General features: G+C 39.1%; 1 protein-coding gene across 1 annotated transcript in view; it reads right to left on the reverse strand.

Annotated features, from left to right (window-relative positions):
• The window catches only part of LOC121941708 (voltage-dependent T-type calcium channel subunit alpha-1I-like), a 215496-nt gene that overhangs the window by 25022 nt on the left and 168673 nt on the right, over nucleotides 1-21801 (reverse strand). Inside the window, exons 28-32 of the mRNA XM_042484560.1 lie at nucleotides 19655-19788; nucleotides 16177-16247; nucleotides 11319-11397; nucleotides 10153-10274; nucleotides 6878-7327 (exon numbers count right to left, since the gene is read on the reverse strand). Coding sequence (XP_042340494.1) covers nucleotides 6878-7327; nucleotides 10153-10274; nucleotides 11319-11397; nucleotides 16177-16247; nucleotides 19655-19788 — 856 coding nt within the window. The remainder of the gene's footprint in view (nucleotides 1-6877; nucleotides 7328-10152; nucleotides 10275-11318; nucleotides 11398-16176; nucleotides 16248-19654; nucleotides 19789-21801) is intronic.

The raw sequence follows: 21801 nt of genomic DNA on the forward strand, positions 1-21801 counted from the left end.
CTGCTCCTCTCTCTCTCTCTCTCTCCCATTCGCTCAAAGTCAAACCAAAATTCAGTCAAATGTTAAAATCAGGCAGCGCTGATCGAATACAAATCAAGTTTCGGATATTAATATTCATATAATATTAATATATTTATATAACTTCTTTTTTTCGTTTGAAATATAATTATAACTTTAACCATGTTTTTACAGTCAAACGTCCTTTTTTATGTTACATGTATGTGAGGAAGTGCAGCTGGGGCGGTCGAGGGGGTCTGACTGATTAGACCTTTTAACTGCTGTGTATATACACAGCCCTTGTGTTCTGTAAATACTAAAAAAATGTTTAAAAAAAGATTATGTTACTGCCCTGCCTATTTATCTCATAATCTGTTTTCAGAAATGCATTTTAGTGCCCTGTTTAGCTGTGGTAGCGGAAGTTTGTGAACAGGAGGTCGGCGTCGTACTGCTTCCTGCACAGTCAAAACTAAGGCAGAAAAAAGGGATAAACAGATAAAAATACAAACCAAGATTCTGTCTCTGAGTTGCGTATTTCTCACCTCAAATGTTTTCAGAAACATTATTTAGCTTACTGCTTTACTGTAATATGAGATCCGGCCAGTCGAATGGACCATTCCACATTACGTTACCCAGCCAGGGAAAGTTCCCTCAATGTTACCCTGCAAGATGTAATAATGTTTTAATTTACTCTAATGTCCAAAGAACCTTTTATTGATGTTTATCATTTTGAGTACTTAGAAAAGTGCTATATAACTCCTATCAATTATTACTATTACTTCATATAATGTTCCTGTAAGGTTAAATGCTAACTAAGATGTAATGTTTTACCTGCAGCTTTCTGAGGATGTTTTAGCTCTGTAGAGAGTTGATAGAGCATAAAATGTTATTTTATAAAATGTTCCCACAATGCTGCATGAGAACAAAATAAGAACATTTTCAAAGCAACATTCAGAAAATGTTTTAAAGATGTTACTATGGTCTAAGATTACAGAACATGTTTTATGAAAAGTGATATGTTAAAGAAAAAAAGTACATTTTCATGGAGAATGTTACTCTAACTTTAAGAAGAACATTCTGGGAACTAAAAGAAAATTTGCCACTGAAAAAAAAATAAATCTAAAAACACAAAGCACTGTACCATCCTCAGAACATTTTAAGAACCAAAAATTGCTAGCTGGGTACCCATTACATTCTAGTAGTTGTAGGTTTTTTACCTGTTGAGAAAAGGGACCAATTTGCTCCGTTTTCTTTGGTCATGTGGTATCAATTTCAACAGTATTCACATCTTGCTACTGCACAGACAGCAGTGTTATGCAAAGCCCTCTTTATAGCTGTGAAATACTTATTTCAAAATGTTCTGGAGTTCTTTTTAGCCTTTGTACGTTTCTGTGATGAATGTCTGTTTCGAGCTTTAACACTGAACCTTGTCTGCGGAAAATTTCAGACCCCGTTAGGAAATAATATCACACGAGCATTAGTCCAGACAGCCTCTTTGTTGTTCGAGGCACAGTTGGCAATCAGATGCCAGCAGCTCCTTCTACCTTCGCTAATCAGCGCTTGTGTTTACGGGGTCATTCCTAATGAGCCACCTTGCAGTCTACTTGGCACTGTTGTCACCTGCCCAAACACATCAGAGTTAAGGATTTAACACTTCACGGCGGACCCGCTTGGCGCAAACACACCTTTAGTCACTTCCCACAATCATTCAGTCAGGAAGTTGCAGTCGGTCTTTCAGTGAGTCAAACACAGTTACTCAGCCACTTGCTCATTCACTGAGTCACTTGCTTTCCAAACTACCAACTACTCACTTTCTTTCTCCCCTTATGTTGCTCCCAGTTTAAATTTAGATTTGTTCTATTTTCTTCCATTTCTCCAGTTTCCCCGCCTGTCCTTTGTTTCTGCCGTTGTTTGTTTATTTGTTTCTTTCTTTCCGCCTCAGCGGGCGGACTCCTGAAAATACCTGTTCTGATTGCAGGTGCTATAATTTTATGTGAGCATGATTATAGATGTGGCCTGTACTGCCTTGTTGTTTGAGAAGCAGCAATCAGGGAGGATAAGAGCCACCACGGCCACAGCCCCAACTCGTGGTATTTTTAGAATGGAGGAGACAGCGGCCATTTGATATCCTGCACGTGTGTGTGTGTGCATGTGGGTCCTCTGCATACGTTTACGTGTGTGTTTTTAATCATATTTGTATGCATGTGCGTTCAAATAAGTCATTAACACCTTGTGTTTGCACAAGTAGGTCAGCGGCGTTACATGAATAAGAATAACTGCAGATGCCGTGCAGTCGCACAGTCAGGCTGGGCGTTCAGCACCAACTGTTGCTGTTGATGACGTTGATGATTTCTTGAAATAACCAGGATTAACATGCCAGTCATGTATTGTTACGTCCACACAGTGTTTGTGCACTTTTCACTTTTTTTCCATGAGGCTTGTTTGTGCGGATGTTTAAAGTCACATTAACCGAAATTTACTGCATAAACTTAACTGCAAATGATGAATGCCACCTCTTGATGATTAAAACAAGATTTGTTCATATGCATTATTTATGGCCCTGAATTGATATTTAAGGCTACTTGTTCTGCTTTGTTTCTTGACAACTTTCATTCACAAAAATTTTACCAACATGTGCTGTAAGGGGATGAATTTAACACTACAAAGCATCAAGTCCTACTCTTGTAAGTCATCCAACAAAATCATAACAGATGTGGCACGGTCAGTAGCAGTATCAGGGGAAAAGAAACAATGACAAAATATTAACGCTCTGAAAAGCAGGAAAGTTTCCTTAATTTTTTAAAGATATATAGGGAGAAGGAAAAGAGCAACTTGAGAAGAAATGTCCCAGAAATTGGTAAAAAAGTAAAAGTAATTAATCTGAAAATTAGTTTAAAAAGAGAACAAAAAAACAACAACCAACTGAATGAAAATTGAATAAATGTGACAGTAAACAGAAGGTTAAAAAAGACAAAAAAAAGGGAACTGACCTCGACAAGGAACTGCTTAAAAATTACAATTCTGTAAAATAATATTAAATATATAATTAAGGGGATTGAAAATGTAGTTCTCTGGATTTTTTCCCTAGCTTTAATGAAATAAAATAAACAGAGAAATCCACTAAATTCTTACAATTTGCAGGGCATTTCTTGTGAAGTTGCTCATTGCCTTTTTTCCATGTTTTAATTTGCTCAGGGTTCAAAGGTTAAGGTACTTGTGAAAGGCATCTACTTTTCTGCTTTGCAGCACAAAAGAAGTGATGAGAGACGCTAACAACATGTCATTATAGTAGCAAACTGTTACAGACGTAAAGAGTAGCTTGATGACATGATGATAGACATAAAGTGTTTTGCTAAAGTTCAGCTGTCCGTGGCCTTGACTGTGACAGACAGTATAGGAGATAAAGACGAGAAAATATTAGCCTATACTAAGATAATTAGAATATAAATACATATATTCCCTGCTGGTTTTCCATTGTTTTTTTTTTAAATTAACATTAACTCTTGCTTCTGTTGTCTAAACCTATCCATGTGTTTGTTACACAAGCACAATGTGTTTTATTAATGTTGTAAGTTTTTACATCTAGTTTTAGTAGGGTTGTTTTTAACATGAGGTTTTTAGATATACATACTTATTTTTTACATATCTTTGCTCTTTTGTGCAGCACTGATGTGGGCTGGGACAACAGCATTTCATCTTTTTATGTATGCAGATACATAAGCAAAATGAGAAATAATCTGAAAATCTTGAATCTTGTATTTTGAAAACGACTGTATGCATCCAACGAGCAGAAACTCTACATTTAGTTTGAAAACTGAAATGTGTTTTGAAAAGATACAATGCATTAAGCAGGCGTTAACTGACACACGGTCCCAGAATGTCAACAACAAACACAGGAGGATACCTAGCAACTAATATGCAGAGGGAAATGTTACTGACCAATTGGTGATATTTGACGAGTTGGGATCAGACTATTTTGTGGAAGGACGAACTATCTATTCGTGACTTTTATGACAGGTCTGGGTCAATTCTATGTATGAGAAATTAGAATTATTTTACATCATTCAAACACTCAACATACAGGAACTGCTTTCAATTGGTTCTTGCATAATGTTTATTATTTCAATAGGGCTGCAACTAATGATCTCTGGCATTTAATCTCTTGATTAATTTACCTTTTTTCTCTAAGTTTTGATCTTTAAGATCAGAAAATACTTAAAAATCCAATTAAAAGTTCTCAGAGCTTAAGCTGACATTTTGCAAACTGAACCAGATGTTAAACAACACAAACAAACAGCAAATTCTCAGTATGAGAAACAGGAAGCCCTTGAAAATTTGGCATTTTTGATTAATTTTCATTCGACTGACTGAGTGGTTGACTGATTAATCATTTCAGCACTCAGTCGCTGAATTTTCTAGGTTCCATACTCTTGGTGAGACAGCAGTCTGTTGTTATGTTGGTTGAAAACAACACCTCTCGGGCTGCGACTATCACTGAAGTGGCACTACACTGTCACTCATGAAATGCAGATCGGTGATCGTGTGATTATACTGTTGAATGTGATGTTGAATGGCTCATGACCCATCTGTTGACAGAGCTATCTGAATCCTGACAGGATGTGATGCTGCAGGGAGTGTGCAGTTAGTGGATCAGCAGAGCCTACCAGCTCATCACTCATGATCCCACACAATTAGCTTCTGGTAAAAACTGGTCATGGCGTGGGCTGAACCACAAGTTCCAGTATAGTACACACAAGACAACTCAAATGTTGGAACAGGGTTTTTTTATCTGCATCTTTGGAAGAGCATGCAGCTGAATCAGGTGCCTAGTGACTCAAGGATGGTGAACTTCCAAGGAAAGAAAAGGGACTGGAGCACATTGATAGATTTGCAGCATTTAACTGTGCAAACAGACACAGTACTCTCAGATCTGCAGACCAGGTTCTGAGGCTGGAAAAATGAAGCCAGTGCAGAAATGCCAAAAACTGCAGTTCATCAAATGGCCTCTTGGGGCTGGCTCCAGAGTAAATCCTTTTGAGCCCCGGTATACACTGTGTGATTTTTGGGCTGTCCCAGACGAAAGATGACCTTCAAAAAAGAAATGTGGCGACATCTTTGGTTGTGGCTCTAAAAAGGTGGCCCTATGTCACACAGTGAGAGACGTTCAAGGACAGCCACTGTCACGGTCTTGTGATCAAAGACAACCCGGGATAAAATTCTGACAGTGTCGGAAATTTGGGATGGGAATCTCACAGTGTGATTGCTGTTACGACCTGTGTCTTCTAACTCACGTAAGAAATGCAGCATGAAATGATGCAGCACAACACTGCTAAACGCCGGTATGTTGCGAGTACTTCAAGCTCTGGTTACAAAACTGGCGTGCCAAGTTGGCCTCTTTCTCCTGGCCACAACCGTGTCCATATTCTCCTCCTCCTCTTCACCAGACTTTTTCTTAATACACATAAATGCCACAAAAGTGAAGTCTCGATTGGTTTGTTTTGCTCTCACCACTACGGTGGCTTAGATGAATGATGCACACCAACTACATTTTGTTCTTGCGTATTGATGGCAATGGACGAAGGTCGTAGCCTGTGATTTAGCAGGTGAAGTCATTGCACAGTCTGCATACATAAAACTTGATGTCGTACCCAAGTTTATTACTATCCATGTGGCACAATGTAGCTGCACTAAATTTACAAGATTGCATAAATCTCACAGTCTGCAGGAGGCTTTAGACCAATTTTACAACCTGGAGCAAAAAACAGTCTCTATAGCTTATTGCAACATTCACGACAACTGTACGGAAGGTGAATTGTTTTGTAATTCACCCGTTTAGATTTTATTAAGGCCCAAAGTTATGCATATAACCACATGAGTGACGGACTGTATAGCAGGCATCATCACAGTCTATGAGTCAGATCCACCTCTCGCTCCTCCGCAGCTCCAACCTTTCATCCAAATATAGTAACTTCTGGCTCCAAAAGACAAAATGGCAACAGACGAAATGCCAAACTCAAGGCATCAAAACGGTAATCAACAAATCAGTAGGTCACATTGTGGTAGCTATGTCCATAACTGATGCAGTCTACGGGCTCAACCATCATGAAATAACCTTTTATTAAGAATCAGAAAAACTAAATAAATGTCCTCAACTCTTTTAAAACTTTAATGAAACTTTAATGAACTTTTTATGAAATGGCTTTCAATTATTTTTTCTTTTTGTTTCATTATTTTATTCATTTATTGAGTCTTATGAGTTTTATTAATTGTCTTTTGTCTATGATGTTATTTCTTGGCTGCGTTGAGATTATTTCAATTTGTTGCACTGTGCACTTTTCTGTCTTTATGTCTCCGAAAAACGGTGAACTTGTTTTTTCAAAAGTGCAATACATGTGACGTTTAGTACTATTTTAAGAAATTATGTGGTGATTTGCAGGCCAAGAATTGTCTCGATGTCATGGTTAAGGCTAGCTAAATTTGGCTGAAAAGTGTGGTGCTGTCAGAGAGATGTTCGTAGAAGATCATCAGATATTACATACAGAACTGCTCAGTAAAAATAAACATCAGCAGGATATTGCAAAATTAATTCTATAGAAATTGGGCTTATGGAGGTTAAATGTCTGTTTATGGACTAATCTGAATATGGCTTTGGTAAAAAGGTGAAGAAGTGAACGTAAGGTAGAATACTGAACTATCAGGCTGATATCATAATTATCTGCATCTGCAGTAGGTGAAGCAACATTTACTTTTTCTAAAAGATATTTATATGTTGCTGACATGCAGAAACAGATATTTCCCAGCACCCATCCACCTTGTTAAAAGTAGAAGTAAGGCTCCATCAGCAGTAATTATTCTCTCAAATGCCTGACAGTCCACTTACCTGAGCAGGAGAGTAGAGCCGACATCGATGGTGTGTGTGTCCCTCATGAGCCGCACCGCTTCCTCCTCCATCCCGTAGTGGCGCCATCACCCCTCCACTTGGACCCCCGACTGTCCCCGCTGTAACTGCACCAGATGCTCCTCCGCCAATGCCGGCCCCGCTCGCAGCGCCTCCCGTGGCCCCGGCGATGGCGCCGATGCCCCCCATCATGCAGCAGAGGCCTCCCTGAGCCAGCTCCAGCTCGATCTCGGCATCCATCTCGGCGTCCTCCTGAGCCTCCTTGTTGGAATCGTCCAGGTGCTTCATGAGCACGGCCACCACCACGTTGATCAGGACAAACTGAGCCGTGAGCACAAAGGACACGAAATACATTGGGGAGATGAACTGTAGTCCAGCGTGGCAGCCGTAGTCGGTGGCAGGATGACTCGGTGGGCATTCCCTCAGTGTGTCCTGGTGGGTGTGGGGGGGATTGGGAGAGTTTTGGGGTGAGGAGGGGATAATGAGGAAGAGCGGGTGGACAAAAAAGAGGAAAAGTAAGATTTCAGTGGGAAGAACAGGTGGAGGGAAGTACAGTTCCCTGTCTTTGTTGGGACAGTGCTATGCTGTTCTGAATTTTACTTTCACTGTAAATAAGTGGAACAGCTTGACACTCATGACAGGACAAGTGCACAGGTCTTACTTATAACAATTATAATTGCTTCACTCTATTTAAATGTCCAAGTAAAGAATGACAGTGTAATAATGAGCCTGCTTGCACAATATCACAACCCTGAAACAGCAGCTAAATGGAATTCAGCCTTCATTATGGCCCAAACAAACTTGTTCTTATCACCAAGTGTTTGTTTTTCTATAAAATTGGTTGTAGGTAGGTACTCAATGCTATAAAAAGGGTATTTCATGCCATATTAACAGCTGTGGGTGCCAATCCCTTTGCTCGCATTCGATGGCGCTCCTGGTGACTGGTTGGACAGGTGTTCAGACTGGAACTCCACCACAAGGGAGATCACTACTGCGCAGACTATGGCTCCAAATGACCAGCACAACATCACCAGCAGCCATATCTGAGATATTTTATGCTGCAGTAATTGGAAAGAAGATTTGGGAAAATTCACATGAATAGCCTCTAATGTCGGAAAAACGACTTGGCAACTTGGAGGTAGTTTTACAACATGAGCTGCCGACTTGACGTCATAAATACATTAACAAAAGTCAATGTTTGGTCAGTGGAAAGAAACTTTTTATTAATTTGCATATCAAATATAATTTTGGGGTAAGTGGGGGAAGCACTTCATATACAGTCTGTGGTACAGGGGTTGAGGCCAATATCAATGTGATCATTTTGTAAGAATCTGAATATTATTTTAGGGGAACAATCTGATGAGTAAAGCCTTTATACTCAATAAAAAAAGACCCATTTAGAGTGTCACGGAAGCAATTTGTAACGTCTTTACAGATCACATTGTCAAACTTTCACAATCCCTATCGTTGCAGGCTCAAGGCCTGACAAATCTCTCTGTGTGTCTTCCTCTCTTTTACAGTCAGTCACTCCCTCTAAGAGCCTAATCAGCACTGATTAAACTTTCTCCCGGATATGGGATGTGATAACATTTAAAGAGCTCGAGGTACTTGGGTTTGATTGGAGAGTGAGACTTGATTGAGGTGATAGACGAGAGAGTGATGAGGAGGATCAAATATGAATTTTATTTTTTTTTCATCCTTGGAAGGTTTTGTTAAGTGCACATTTACTTTTTCAACAGCATCTTTGCTAAAGGACACACTCATTACTCGCTCATTTCCCCGACTCAAATATCCTGGTCCTGGGATCTGAACTGAAGACCTTCAATTACAATTCTGATTCTCAGCGTCTGTCTGGGCTGAGATTGGTGTAAAATAGTTTCGGGCAGCTTGGAAAATTGAAAAATATGCTGGTATGCATCTCTAAACTCTCAAGTAGAACTGCTTTAGATTACCTATTTTTCTGACAGACCTTCATCTAAGAAGCCTGTACAGCAGCAGATGAGGTGACAGTTAGGAAGGGGAAAGCCATCAGCTTCATCTATTACAAAGCCGAGTCCAAATAACAGATGATGAGTGATATGGATATATTCCAATACAGCTGTAAATCAGTGGTGAAGTGCTAAAAGTAGCAAAACTACACTGTAGTCTGTTTCAAAGTATTAAAAATGTTACTTGAGTAAAAGTACAAAAGTAAAAGCATCAAAATATACTTCAAGTGTCCATAGTTGTGGCTTGAAATAGTTAGAACGCACATATTATGACACATTTGAGTGTCTCATTAAGTATTTACAAAAATCTGAGCACATAGAAATGTTCCAAACTATTTCAAAACCGGATTCAAAACAGCTCATTTTGAGGATTATAGCTTTTCACAAGACTGTGTGGGCGTAGCAGATTATGTTTTGATTGACACCTCTTTGGATACCGCCTTTGTCAACTGTCTCTCGTCTTAACGACAGCCATGGAGCAAAGCAGAATCAGCATGGTACAGCCCTATCTGTTTCAGCCCGATAAACTTTCAGAATTAGAAGATTCCCAAATAATACATTTCACTCTGTCACTGAATGGTGAGTTAACAAAGGCTTTGTTACCGGTATTATTTTAGCATGCAGTTAACATAGGGTAGCACACAGATGAGATGCATTTGTTATCAAAACTATGAATGCAATTATAAGTTAGGATTAGCTAATGCTAATATTATTAATCTATTCTTATTATTTTATTGCTCACTGGTATTGATGTGTGTAATGCTGGTTATGTCCAAGTAACACACAAAAAGTGTGTTCTGCAAATAAAACGTTACGTTAGTTGAAGACTTTCCAGAATGGTATTGCCACGTCTCGTAGCGTTACATCTACAGTAATAAAAGAAGCATTTAGGGATTTCGGTTTGGCATGGTAAATTAGTATCAACTGACAACTGACATTGAATTTTTGATTGGCTTTATCCATATTATGAAATATGGATTGGGGATTACCACACCGAAATGTCGTCACAGTCATTTTTCTTGTTGCAATGATAATGAAGAGATGCCGAGAGCGCAGATGAGGAAGACCCAGGAACACTGACCAATCATAGAGGACTTTGCTTTTTTTGGAAGAGTGTCTGAGAGAGACAGTCGCTAAAAAGTTCAACATATGTCTGTGAAATTTAGTGAAGTCGAATTATAGTAGCAAATAGCAAATACCTCAAATTGTACTAAAGTAGAGCAGCAAATGTACTTAGATATTTTCAGCTACTGGTATAAACTGACGTACCTTCATGATGCCATTCCAGTTGTCGCCGGTGGAAACTTGGAAAAGTGTGAGGAAGGCCATTCCAAAGTTTTCAAAGGTGGCGTGTCGGCTCATTCCTTCACACGGGTAGTCAGCGTTACACACTGAGAGAAGAAATGATGAGAAAAGAAAAAGAGAATGAAAAAAGGGTTTAGAGAGAGCGAAACCTTGGTTTACACAAAACACAACAAACACACAAAAACAGTTGGAAGAAAATGTATTTTTTGTGTCTCTGAGATTGTGTCTGTTAATACTGATATTCAGAGATAGGCCAAGTCTTGTACATAAAATTCAAACAGAGGAAAAAAGGACTGGATTACAGTGGTTTGCAGACTTTGATTGGACAAACATGTCTACATCAGAATAAAAGTGGACAAAGAAGAAGACGTCCAATCTATCAGATGATTAGACAGCTGAAGAACAGGAGTTGCAACAGTCAGCGTCCAACTGCCAAACACGCCAAAAGTCACATGTACATTTCTTGAAAACCTGTAGCTAGTCAGGTTAGAGATTTTGGTGCCAAGGAGGAATGAAAACAAAGTGCCTGTAACCTTGACTGAACATATTGGACATGATTATCAGTGATTTATTCTCATTCCGGTGTTCATTACACTCAATTCCTCGGCTGACTGATTGTAATTTCACATTAGTGGATTTTGGGTCAAGGACATATTCACTTGCAGCATACAGCTGGATACATTTTTATGCTCCATTGCATCTGTTTGTTGACCTGATACTGTCGTGGGTTTTTGTCCTGGATGTAAGATTTAAAGGATTTCGAAAAATGACTTACAAATCTTAAGAAAAGGTTTATCAGAAATAGAGGGACGAGTGATTAACATTTCATTCTGATTGGCCAAAAAAACTTTGTGGCAGTGGATATTATTTTTTTACAAAATGATACTGTGGAGAACTTCCCCTTAATCTGACCAGCCAGAAACAAACTGGAAAGCTAATTTTCCATTTAGACACAACAGCGTGGCCTGGCATCAGGGCGGCTCTGATGGCTGCTGAACACACACGATGCTGATGAGCCACATGGTGTTGTGATAACTGGTGACAGGGGTGACAATCTTGTTTTGGGAACAGTTATTAAAATGTTATTTTGTCACTTGATTAGCAACAAGTTGGTGGTAGAGCAGACTCACCCAGCTCTCCAAACAGCTCCACTCCCAGAGCTGCGTAGATGAAAAACAGCAACATGAAGAGCAGACCGAGGTTTCCCACCTGTCACACAGAAAAGGAACATTCACATGTTAGATTGACAGAAATAACTCATGTATTTGGGTTTGACGTATTTAATCAGGTTAACAGTATTGTTAGGTATTGTCAGTCAGATTCTGTAGATATTGATTTAGCGATTAAACCATCTCTCCTGCTGCACCCACTTAAGCTTTTAATTGTCAGTTAAACAGTAAACTTTTTTGTGCGAGTGCACAAGTGTTTATACAAGTAAACAAGTAACACACTCTAGTTAAATAAAGTGATCTGTCTGATGACATGATCAGTATTTTTGCCAACATCCTCTATGGAGTTTTCTGGTTATACTGCAAAGAGATAGCTTAGGTACTTTTCACTCTGATACAAAAAAACAACATCATTATTTAAAACTGTCCTTTCCATCCAAAATAAACAGATTTTAGTATTTTTCCCATTGGCTGTTTGTTTTTCAGCATTAATGAGATAATATCGTAAACTAATATTTTTCCCGAATTGGTGACATAATTATCTCATTACCTCAGAAAAACAAAAACAAAAAAAACCCAAATAAACAAAAAGTAGATTTTTTTTCTCCTTGAAAACTTTTCACATTAATCTAGGAGAATCATCCCATTTATTGAGAAAAACAGGGCATTTTCCCCTTTTTTTTCTCCTCATAAATCTGACATAATAACCCTGTCATGTCAAAAATAACAGAGCAGGATTTTTTCCTCTCAAGTGAATGCATTTTGCTTCCATAGGTTTCACTGAGGATGCAAAAAACTGCAAGCCAGTGAAGCTGGTAAACAATTCATCGTGTGTCAGATCTTCTGTGAAAAGAATCTTTCCCTGCGTTAAACAACCAGGTGGACGGACAAGATTCTGGACAAAGAGTCTCAGCTTTTTATGAAATATAAAAACAGGCTTATTCTCTGATCAGTACTCATGCATTTTTGAAATGCGGCATTAGATTTTGGATGTTTTTCGAGGGCTTAAAGGTCATGAAAACTAAACAGGCAGGTCCAGGATCCTGCAAACATTTCATCCAATCAGAAATAGCTGCAAAACTCTAGGCAAACACACACACACACACACACACACACACAAAAAGCCCACCCTGCCTCAAATCAGGGATAATCACTCTATTACACAACTTGGGGAAATTTTACCGGCTGACTTCAAAACAGGCATGAATCCATCCCTGTAGAGAAAGCGTTTCTAGATAGTGATACATATGCGATGTAAATGGGTGAAGGACCCCCTGGGGTGCAATAGCAGGCACTGAGCAGAATGCTATTAGCTAAGTCACCTCACGAAGAAGGCAATGAGGTGCTTCCAAATACACCACTGTAGAATCCCATTATATAGGCAAATAAACTGAGAGTGGATTAGCAAAGGATGAGACATATAGTTTTTATTGGAGGAGAAAGAGAAGAAATAATGAGGGAGGGTGAAATGGGGAAATTTGGAGAGGTAAGGCAAAGCCTGAGGACAGCTTTCTCGTTCTCCCCAGTTGTGCATGCTGATGTTTCCTTGTGGATATTAAAAGGAATGACTTGGCCTGAAGCAGTTTGGGGTATGTAATGTAAGTGCATGTGATGTCTTTAGATCCCTCGAGCGGAAAGTGAAAGCACACCGCAGGGATGGGGATGCTGTGGTATAAGAAACAGATCGTTGGAAGCTATGGAGGCATTAGAGCTGGCAACTAGGCAACCGGGGCTTGTGAGAAACGCAGTCAGAGCGGACTTTGATATTTATACCTTTGGTTTCCATGGCGAACAAACCTGCACTGATCTTCAAACTTTTCAAACCTTTTACTGAATGTGTACTTTTCTGCATTTAGACTAATGGAGCCTTGACTCAGTTATATGAATCATGGTGCGACAGGTTTTTTGTTTTCACGCAGCCACACTGAAGGTCATTACACCCACGTCAGACTCTGGTGAAAAAACAAAGTCCAACACCAACATCTGGTGAAACACACTGTATAAAGATTTCTTCTTCTTTTTTTTAAGATTATTTTTTGGCATTTTTGCCTTTATTAGAGAGGACAGATCAACAGTGTGAAAGGGGGAGAGAGAGCGGATGATATGCAACAAAGGGCCAAAAGCTGGACTCGAACCCGCCGCCACTGCGGCAAGGACAGTGCCATTGTTCATGGGGCACCTGCTTTATCCACTAAGCCACCGGACACCCCTGTACAAAGATTTCTGATCATTTACTGTGTAAGTGTGCATCAAGCTTTACCAATGGGGACATTCTGTGGCAGGTTTTCACTGTTCTCACCGGACTCAACACATATCGCGCCTTGAAGTGAACTAAAAATTATGTGCTACGTATCCTGGGCGCATTTGTTGTCGATGTTCTGGGATGACGTGTCAGTTTGTGCCTGTTAAGCCAAAATGTTCTCACTCCGAACTCGTCAAACAGTGCAGCTGACAGAGCAGCGTACAAGCGTGATGACAAAAGCCAGCTGGACGGCGGCAGATGAGAACACGCTCAGACAGAACCGGTGGCATTGTTATCATACACTGGCAGAGTTTGGAATTCATTTCTCATATGAATTTTCCACACCTTACCATGTGCCTTTTTTGCCTAATCCTAATCATCTGTGACAGTCCGTGCTGTTGTGTAAACAAAAGGATCATGCTGCTTCATCCCATCACGTGCATTTGTTGACTTCACAGTAATAGGCCACGTCATCCCACCATGACATCATACCACCATGTGTTTTTGGTGGCATCATCATATCGACATTCCGGAGCATAAACAGCTGACGCAGAAGGATAACTAAAACGTAATGAGGACACTGATGAGGAAGGTCACTGACAGAGCGCCACCAGGTGACGAGTTGGGATGATAACGTGTTAAGCGCATTGCGTCTTTTCAGAATGCACTTCCGTTTCAGTTTCTGCTCCGTAGATGCATACAGTCTTTTTCAAAATAAACTTATACAGTCAAGCACCTCATATTTCTGTTAATTTCTTGGTGCAACAAAAGCATGTGGTTATGTTTAGGAAAAAAAATAAATCATAGAGTGGCTCAACATTCATATGGAAGGCAAACACGAGTGGCATTTGTCTTTCTGTTCTCAAACTGCTTTGTTCATTGCAGTTCACGTTTATTCATGTCACAGTTTACAGCTTACCAAGTAACAGTAAACTATTGTTTGTCAAGAAATAGTCATGCAACATAACCTTTTAATAAGCAATAAACTGGCACAATTTTACGTATTTTACTTACAGTTCACAAATCTGACGACCAAAACCAACTATACCTGTTTTATTAGAAGGTAATATCTGTGTACTAAAAACCTGATAAAGCATATTCCTCTTTGCCACAGAGTTTAAAGACATCCTAAATGAAACATATTGAGCCAAATGGTAACACTGGCTGACAAGTACCTTCATTATGTTAACCATGGGCATGTCAGTTTCTTTGAAGGTGATTCACGCGGTCCTGATGCTGCACGCACTAAGGGGCACACTAAATCCCAAAATGAAAATAGTCCCTAAAGAATGCATTTCTTAAAGTTTATTTGACTTTTGGTAAAAGCAACAACACTCAGACAGCCACGGACAGGTTGGGGAGCCGAAAAGTATTGAAGAGAGGGACTGACAAAACAAAATACCTATGCCGTTTCTGGTAGGCTGTACTGGACAGATGTTTCTTCATTAACATCTAAAGCCAATTCTGATTAGTTGTGCAATTTTTCAAGCCAAGTGTGCCAAAGATACATCATCATTTATCTGACAAAAATCATTTCTGCCATTAACTAATCTATGCTTAATCTGTCTTATACACATTAAATACAATTACTGATTCAGGTGAAGGAAACACAACAGATTCTTTAATGAGTTGACGGAGGCAGACAAAGACAAAGTGAAGCTCAGACAGGGACAGGTCATGTTTATGGAAAGATGTCCGACCGCAGACACAGTCAGAACTTAAAGAAGGAGACTTAAGTCATGTTTAGACAAGAGCGGCCCTACTTAAAACAGAAAAGATTTTCCTTGTTGTGTGAAGGAAAGGTCAAACCCCAAAAAAACTTTAACGCTGAACCGTTGCTGTGTAAACAGCCCCTTAAAAGAAGGAAACACAGGAAAAGTAGGGAAAGGAAAGAAATGACGCCTATGTGTACAGTTTTAGGACTATGTCATGATATTCGGGGAAAAAAAAAAAAAAAACCCACTCTCCAGTTCTGCTGATGGTGTTTCCCATTTCAGAAAAATTCAAAATGGGTGACAAGTTTGGTTTTCATTAAAGTATAATCTATCTGAATGGACCCTTTAAAGGAACCAATGCGTAAAACAAGCTTTACAACAGTTTGAAATTTTGATGAACAACCTTATTTGTAAAACTAATTTACTCGATTCAGAATAGAAAAATAAAAATGAATCTAATATCCTGGTTTAACACTGTTTCGCAAAATTCCACAGTATTCCAGAAATTCCAGGACAAGCATAACTCTGAAAGGCTGAGGAGAAAAAGTCTTTCTGCGAGCCAAGGGAGCAGAACTTTTTAGCTGCTCGTGTCTTGTTAGCAGCGGTGGGGATGAAACATCTTAAATTAACGCCACAGAGGTCTTTATATTTCCTGAATAAATGAGAGGAACAGTGGGAAGTTAACAAGGTGTCGTAACATTGAGGGCAAAAATTCAGTCATAACCCGACTTCCTGAAAGTCATAATTCTCAGGAGGTTTCTATCGGCGCCGATCGTTTATCATTCCACAAATGTTAATTAACTCCTGAGTGTCATTGTGATGAGCTGAGGGAGGACGTGTGTGTGTGTGTGAAGACACATACCTGAGGCAGAGCCTGGACCACTGTATCTAGCAGAGCTCTCATCCCAGTTGCCATCTTCAACAGCTTCAACACTGGAGAGAGATCAGAGGGTGAAACCGCTATAGCATCCACACAAACTGTGTATGTCTGCGTGCATGTGTGTTGCTTTGGATATAAGTGTTTTCAATGATAAATAACAGCCAGCGCCTACTGCACAGAGTGAGAGAAAGTGAAAAAAAGGACAGAAAGACAAACGACACCGCAGAGATAGAAGGGAACGATCAAGATAGATAAGAGGTAGGCTGAGAAAGAGGAGGAGAGACGTAACAAACGATCAATGGATGAAACAGGTTCACGGCTCTCCATTAGAGACCCGACGCCATTCCCAGTGGCCCAATTTCTGGAGGAACATGGCCGGTAGCAGGGAGAAAAAGGCCACAGGAATAATCTGATGGGAAACGGCAATAGCCGCTCAGACAATAAAGCCTCCTGGGAGAGAGAGTGTGTGTGTGTGTGTGTGTGTGTGTGTGTGTGTGTGTGTGTGTGTGTGTGCGTGTGTGTTTGAGAGAGAGAGATAGAGATAGAGAGAGAGAGAGAGAGAAAGAGAGAGAGAAGGTGGATGCAGTGATGGTAGTATGTTTACAGCAACTCTTAAACAAAACTTCCCCCCAAACTCCTGGACAACCAAATCAATTTGAAACAAACAAGTCCTCGTTTGGGTGACAACTTTTGTGCAAAATTTGTGTGTTTCTGCCTTACACTTCACAGAGTAGTTGTTAATATGATTGCAGGGTGCTCTTTTTTATTTACATATTCATTGGTAAAGTTGAGGCCTTTTTAAAAGCAGGAATTTTTTCTTGAACTGAGAAACTCAGGCAATTTGGGCTACACAAGAAAGGAACATCTGTAGTTATAAAGTCGCTTAACATATCCATATAGAAACGGGTTGAGTCACATATGACAAAATGGACACTGTTAAGCCATAAACCAAATAAAAAAAGAGGAAGTCTTTAATCTCTAATGACAACTGTCGCTTTGAGCTTTGAGCAGCTGTAGCTTGCAAAATGTTTGAAGTCAATGAGTTGGATGACAACTTCTTCTGCAGCAGAGTATTCAACATTTCCAGCTGTTTGCTATTAAAACAAGAACCCTGTAAAAGGGTCTTAAAGGAATACCTCACCCAAAAATTACAATATGTTAATCAATAAGTGTTGCGGTGTAACCTTGAATTTGAGAAGAAACTCTTTTTTTCTGGCATGCAACCACAGCAAAGAGTAAACATATTAATTACAGATAGATTGGGGACCATGTTAAACATCAGCAGAGCATTTACAAACTGTCACACAACTTGTGCAGTATAATTCAAGTTTCATTAATTTTGCTGTATGTTCAGTACTTGCCAAACACAAGTATATTTGGGAGCCTGGCTTGAAAGAGAGCATAGAAAAAAAATCACTTTTCTGTCAGTTAGGAAGGTTTTAGAAAAAATAAAAATCAAGGTAACAAAACAAGGTAACACTGCATGACTAATTAGTGTATAAATGGTCATTTTGTAAGTTAGATATTCATTTAAATATGCAAATGATGGTTACATACATGCCTCATCACTAAATGACTGAGACTAAAGGTCCTTGAAAAAAAAAAGAAAAAAAATCAGCATCCTCAACAGCTGGTGATCCATTTAGAAGGCAAAGAAATATAGGATTGTTTGGGTTAATAGGCAAGAGCTAGTACCCTAGTATTATAGTATAGTATTGTGAATAAAAATGTTATTCATCCTGACATAACCCTTATATGTTTTTAAAAGCTTACTTAAAAAAAACTGAAAGAGCAATGCAGTGATTAGATTTATGGTTTAGTATTTGTTTTTAAAAACAGTATACTTTTCTTTTATAGGGGAAAAGGATTTGAGCCTGAAGAATAACTGCCTAACACCATGAAACCTGTAAACCCGCATCATAATAGAGTCAGCTAATGCCGTGCCCCTTGAAATAACACTGCATTACCACAATGGATGTATTTACATATGATCCATATTAATTGTCACCCACTGCAGGTAAAATAGGATTGTGTTGTTTATGTAAAAACAACAATAAAAAGTAGTGAGATGAATATAAATTATTCTGTTGTAGGATGCAACAAATATTAAAAATATTCAGCCTATGTAGCTGAATCTCTCCTTCTGTTCAGTGTATTTTTAAAATTCAGCTTTGTGAAAGAAGTAGATGATGGCAAAATATTTTAATATTCTTTCCCACAGTCACACAAGTGAGTTAACATTCAGACAGAGTGGTAAAAGTGTTATGAGAGGAGAGGAAAGACTAAAAGTTGCCAGTACCCCTCGCACCCATCATCAAATACCCCACTTGCTTGTTAATTACCACCGGCTGCTGTTTGATTAGCATGTTACCCATGGGTCCTCTCAGCGGTCCCTGGGCAGTATCATGGAGGGCAGAGGGCGATGGTAAGAGTGCGAGGATTAAGTGAGAGTGATGTAATTAGCTCTTATCCTCCTCAGTGTGAAGTTAAGAGGAATTGGTGCTGCCAGGAGAGCTCGTCCTGTAATTTCCTCTTAATAATAAGAACAGAGGAGCTTAATGAATGCCATATTAAAAAGGTGAGAGACTGAAAGATAGAAATGAAGGAATTTAAGCTTTAACGTAATTCTGGGGGAACAGTAGGACTGTAAATGACACATGTATATGAGGTATACAACAAAAAGTGCATTTATGTTTTGGTTTTAATGAGTTTCATCTGTATCCTAAAATAAATTTGAATAAGCTACGTCTCAAAATGTGAAAAAAAAGCAAAAAACAAAGATAAAACTAGAACTGGGAATTAGTTTCCCTTTGAAAAGAGGTTTGGTTGGTGTTGCAAATGGGTGTTTTTGCCTTCAGAGAAATGGGTAATCAAGTTTACACCAACTAAATACTGTTTTATACATCCCATATTGAGATGATAAACAAACACAAAACAAAACAATGTTTATTTAGCCAAATCTCATTCGCTCCTTTGTCTTGTAAAAGTAGGATTAGCATAATGAACATTTTTACTGCGGTAATTCCAGCAATAAATAAACAGCAGCTTGAAATGCTACTTTGTAAGAGACAAAAAATGCTCACACTAACCACCTTAAATTGATTCTACTTTGCAATTTTTGTGATGTCAGCGAAGCTCAACACCTGCTGCTAATGGTTCACATCAAAAGCTCACAGGTCAAGGAGAGATCATGTCTGTTAAGCTGCTGGGAGGATTTTCATAAATAATTAATGTAACATTTGTGCAGGATGTATTGCATTAACACAGAATGAAAAAATGGCAAATTAAAAGCAAATTTATTTGAAACTTGTTTTGAATCTGTCTAATATAAACCAGTTTTAAATACCATCTTGCTCATCTGACAGTACTCATTTCAGAAATTTTTGGAGAGGACGTGGGTGCATACCATGTTTGTGTTAAAAATGCGTCTTCATGCACGTGTGTTTATGTGTGTGTATACCTCGTGCTATCCTGAGTACCCTCATGATCCTGATGATGGTGGGGTTGATTGGAAGTGAGGCATTGATCTCAATCTCTTCCAGGGTGATGCCCATCACTGACAGCAGCACAATGGCCAAGTCCAACTGGTTCCATCTACACAGAAACACACAAACACACACACAAACATTCCTATATTACCAACAGTGGACTATGATGCTACACTGACCAAGCGGGGACGTTATTTTTTGTCATTTTGAAGAAAAACAAAACAAAAAACAGAACAGAACTTTTCCCACAATATTACTGCAAATGTGCACACACACACAGACACACAATGATTTTTCAATCTACCATAGTCATACCATAGTTCCATAGTGACGGTAAGACATGAACAGGAGACTGAGCATGGATTTGGAGTCTTAGCTCTGCATGTGGCTCAGCACATCATGGCTGCACACATCAGATTCTGTGTTATGTAAATTTTCCTATGAATATTAATATTCTACATCAACTTAAAGCATAATTTGCACAATTCCTCCACAACTGACTTGGCAGGAAAATCAGTAGCAGCCCACTGTTTCCTGAAGGCCTGCTCCGGTGATGAATATTTATGTTAATACTAGAAGAATGTTTTCATTCTATGCAAACCTTGCAGCCACTGAAACATCACTCCCTGTGTTTGTTATCTTTTCTCTTGTCATTTCAGGGCTGAACAACAAGCTGTATGTTAAAATGTTTGAATGACATCTTGGCTGCTGCCACTAATGCTGATAGTACACAGCCTGATTAGGGATGCCACCTGATCCAAAGCCCCTTCAAGAATGCCAAACAAGCTCCACCGAGACTGATTTACTGAGAAAGCCAAGGGCCACAAGTTTTCAATTCACAAGACATTTTGGACAGAGTTGAGTTAAGTTGAATGTTCGAATCAATGTCAAATGATGCAATGATTGTGTACGTAATGATCAATAATTGTGGTATATTAGAGTTTGACAATTGCAAATCTTTGGTGCAGCCCTCTGACATTTGTCTACTCAAGCACCGTAAATCAGTCTTTAGTACTTATCTGCTTCAGAGACAGATCTTGTCACATAGAGAAACACCCTCACTGACAACAAACTAGAGGAAACTCTGCAGATGCAAGGAATAAATTTGTTTATTACAATATATTACATATTCAAAAGGTGTGGAAAAAGATGTAGAGAATAGTTGTACTGAAAAGGGTACCATGACGCTAATTTTTAAAAAAATATTTTTCACACTGTCAGATTCTGGAGAGAGAGTGTTGTCTCCTTTTTTATTACTCTGCAGGCTGTTTTTCCATGAGATGGTTGTTCTGTCAGGAGCTCTCAGAGCTGTGCACAGGACACAGTACTTTTATTACTGGTCTTGTCTCCTGTATGTGACAGCTATTCCTGGCATATCTAGATTCTAGGGCAATCCATCTCTATAAACATTTGAAAGTAAACAGATTTAACCTATGCCAATGCCATACTATGACGTACTGTGAAAAGAAAGTGAGAAATACTTGTCCAACTGTTAAAAGTTCCCTCGGTCAAACCTTCTGCTAAGCCATATTATAGTGTAACCCAGGGATACTCAACTTGCTTTGTCCATCAGCAACTTTTGCAGAAAGGCAAGAAGCCAGGGGCCGGTTAATAAACAAACATTAATCATTTTTATTAGTATGAAGGAATTGCTTGTTCTCAACCTCTGGACATTTGCTGTCCTTACTCATCTTCACGGAAAAGGCAAATCCAGACTCAGATGCACAGGTCGGGTAAAAGCTTGGTTGTTTCTAGGATTTGACTTTCAAGGTTCTTCCCCTGGTACTGGTCTTTTATAAACAAGCAATATTTTGATGCTTTTAAAGTATGAAAAAAATGTTTTGTTAATCAAGATTGTTTCTATTGTGAATTACAAGTATCACCAGTATAACTTCTTGGTTAGAACGGACAGTAGTCTAAAAAGCAGCTACGCTTAATTACACATTTGCCATCTCAGTTTATTGAATTTTTAACTTGATTTACTGCAAAATTGCTGCCTGAGGTATGTTCCTCCACAGTAAATGTGTCTCGTCCTAGATAATATCTCAGTACCAGAGCAGCAGAACTGGCACACACCAGGCTCACAGGGTGTAAACACACACAAAACAGGGTCGCCTAT

The sequence above is a fragment of the Plectropomus leopardus genome, chromosome 4 (assembly GCF_008729295.1).
Source record: "Plectropomus leopardus isolate mb chromosome 4, YSFRI_Pleo_2.0, whole genome shotgun sequence".
Taxonomy (NCBI): domain Eukaryota; kingdom Metazoa; phylum Chordata; class Actinopteri; order Perciformes; family Serranidae; genus Plectropomus; species Plectropomus leopardus.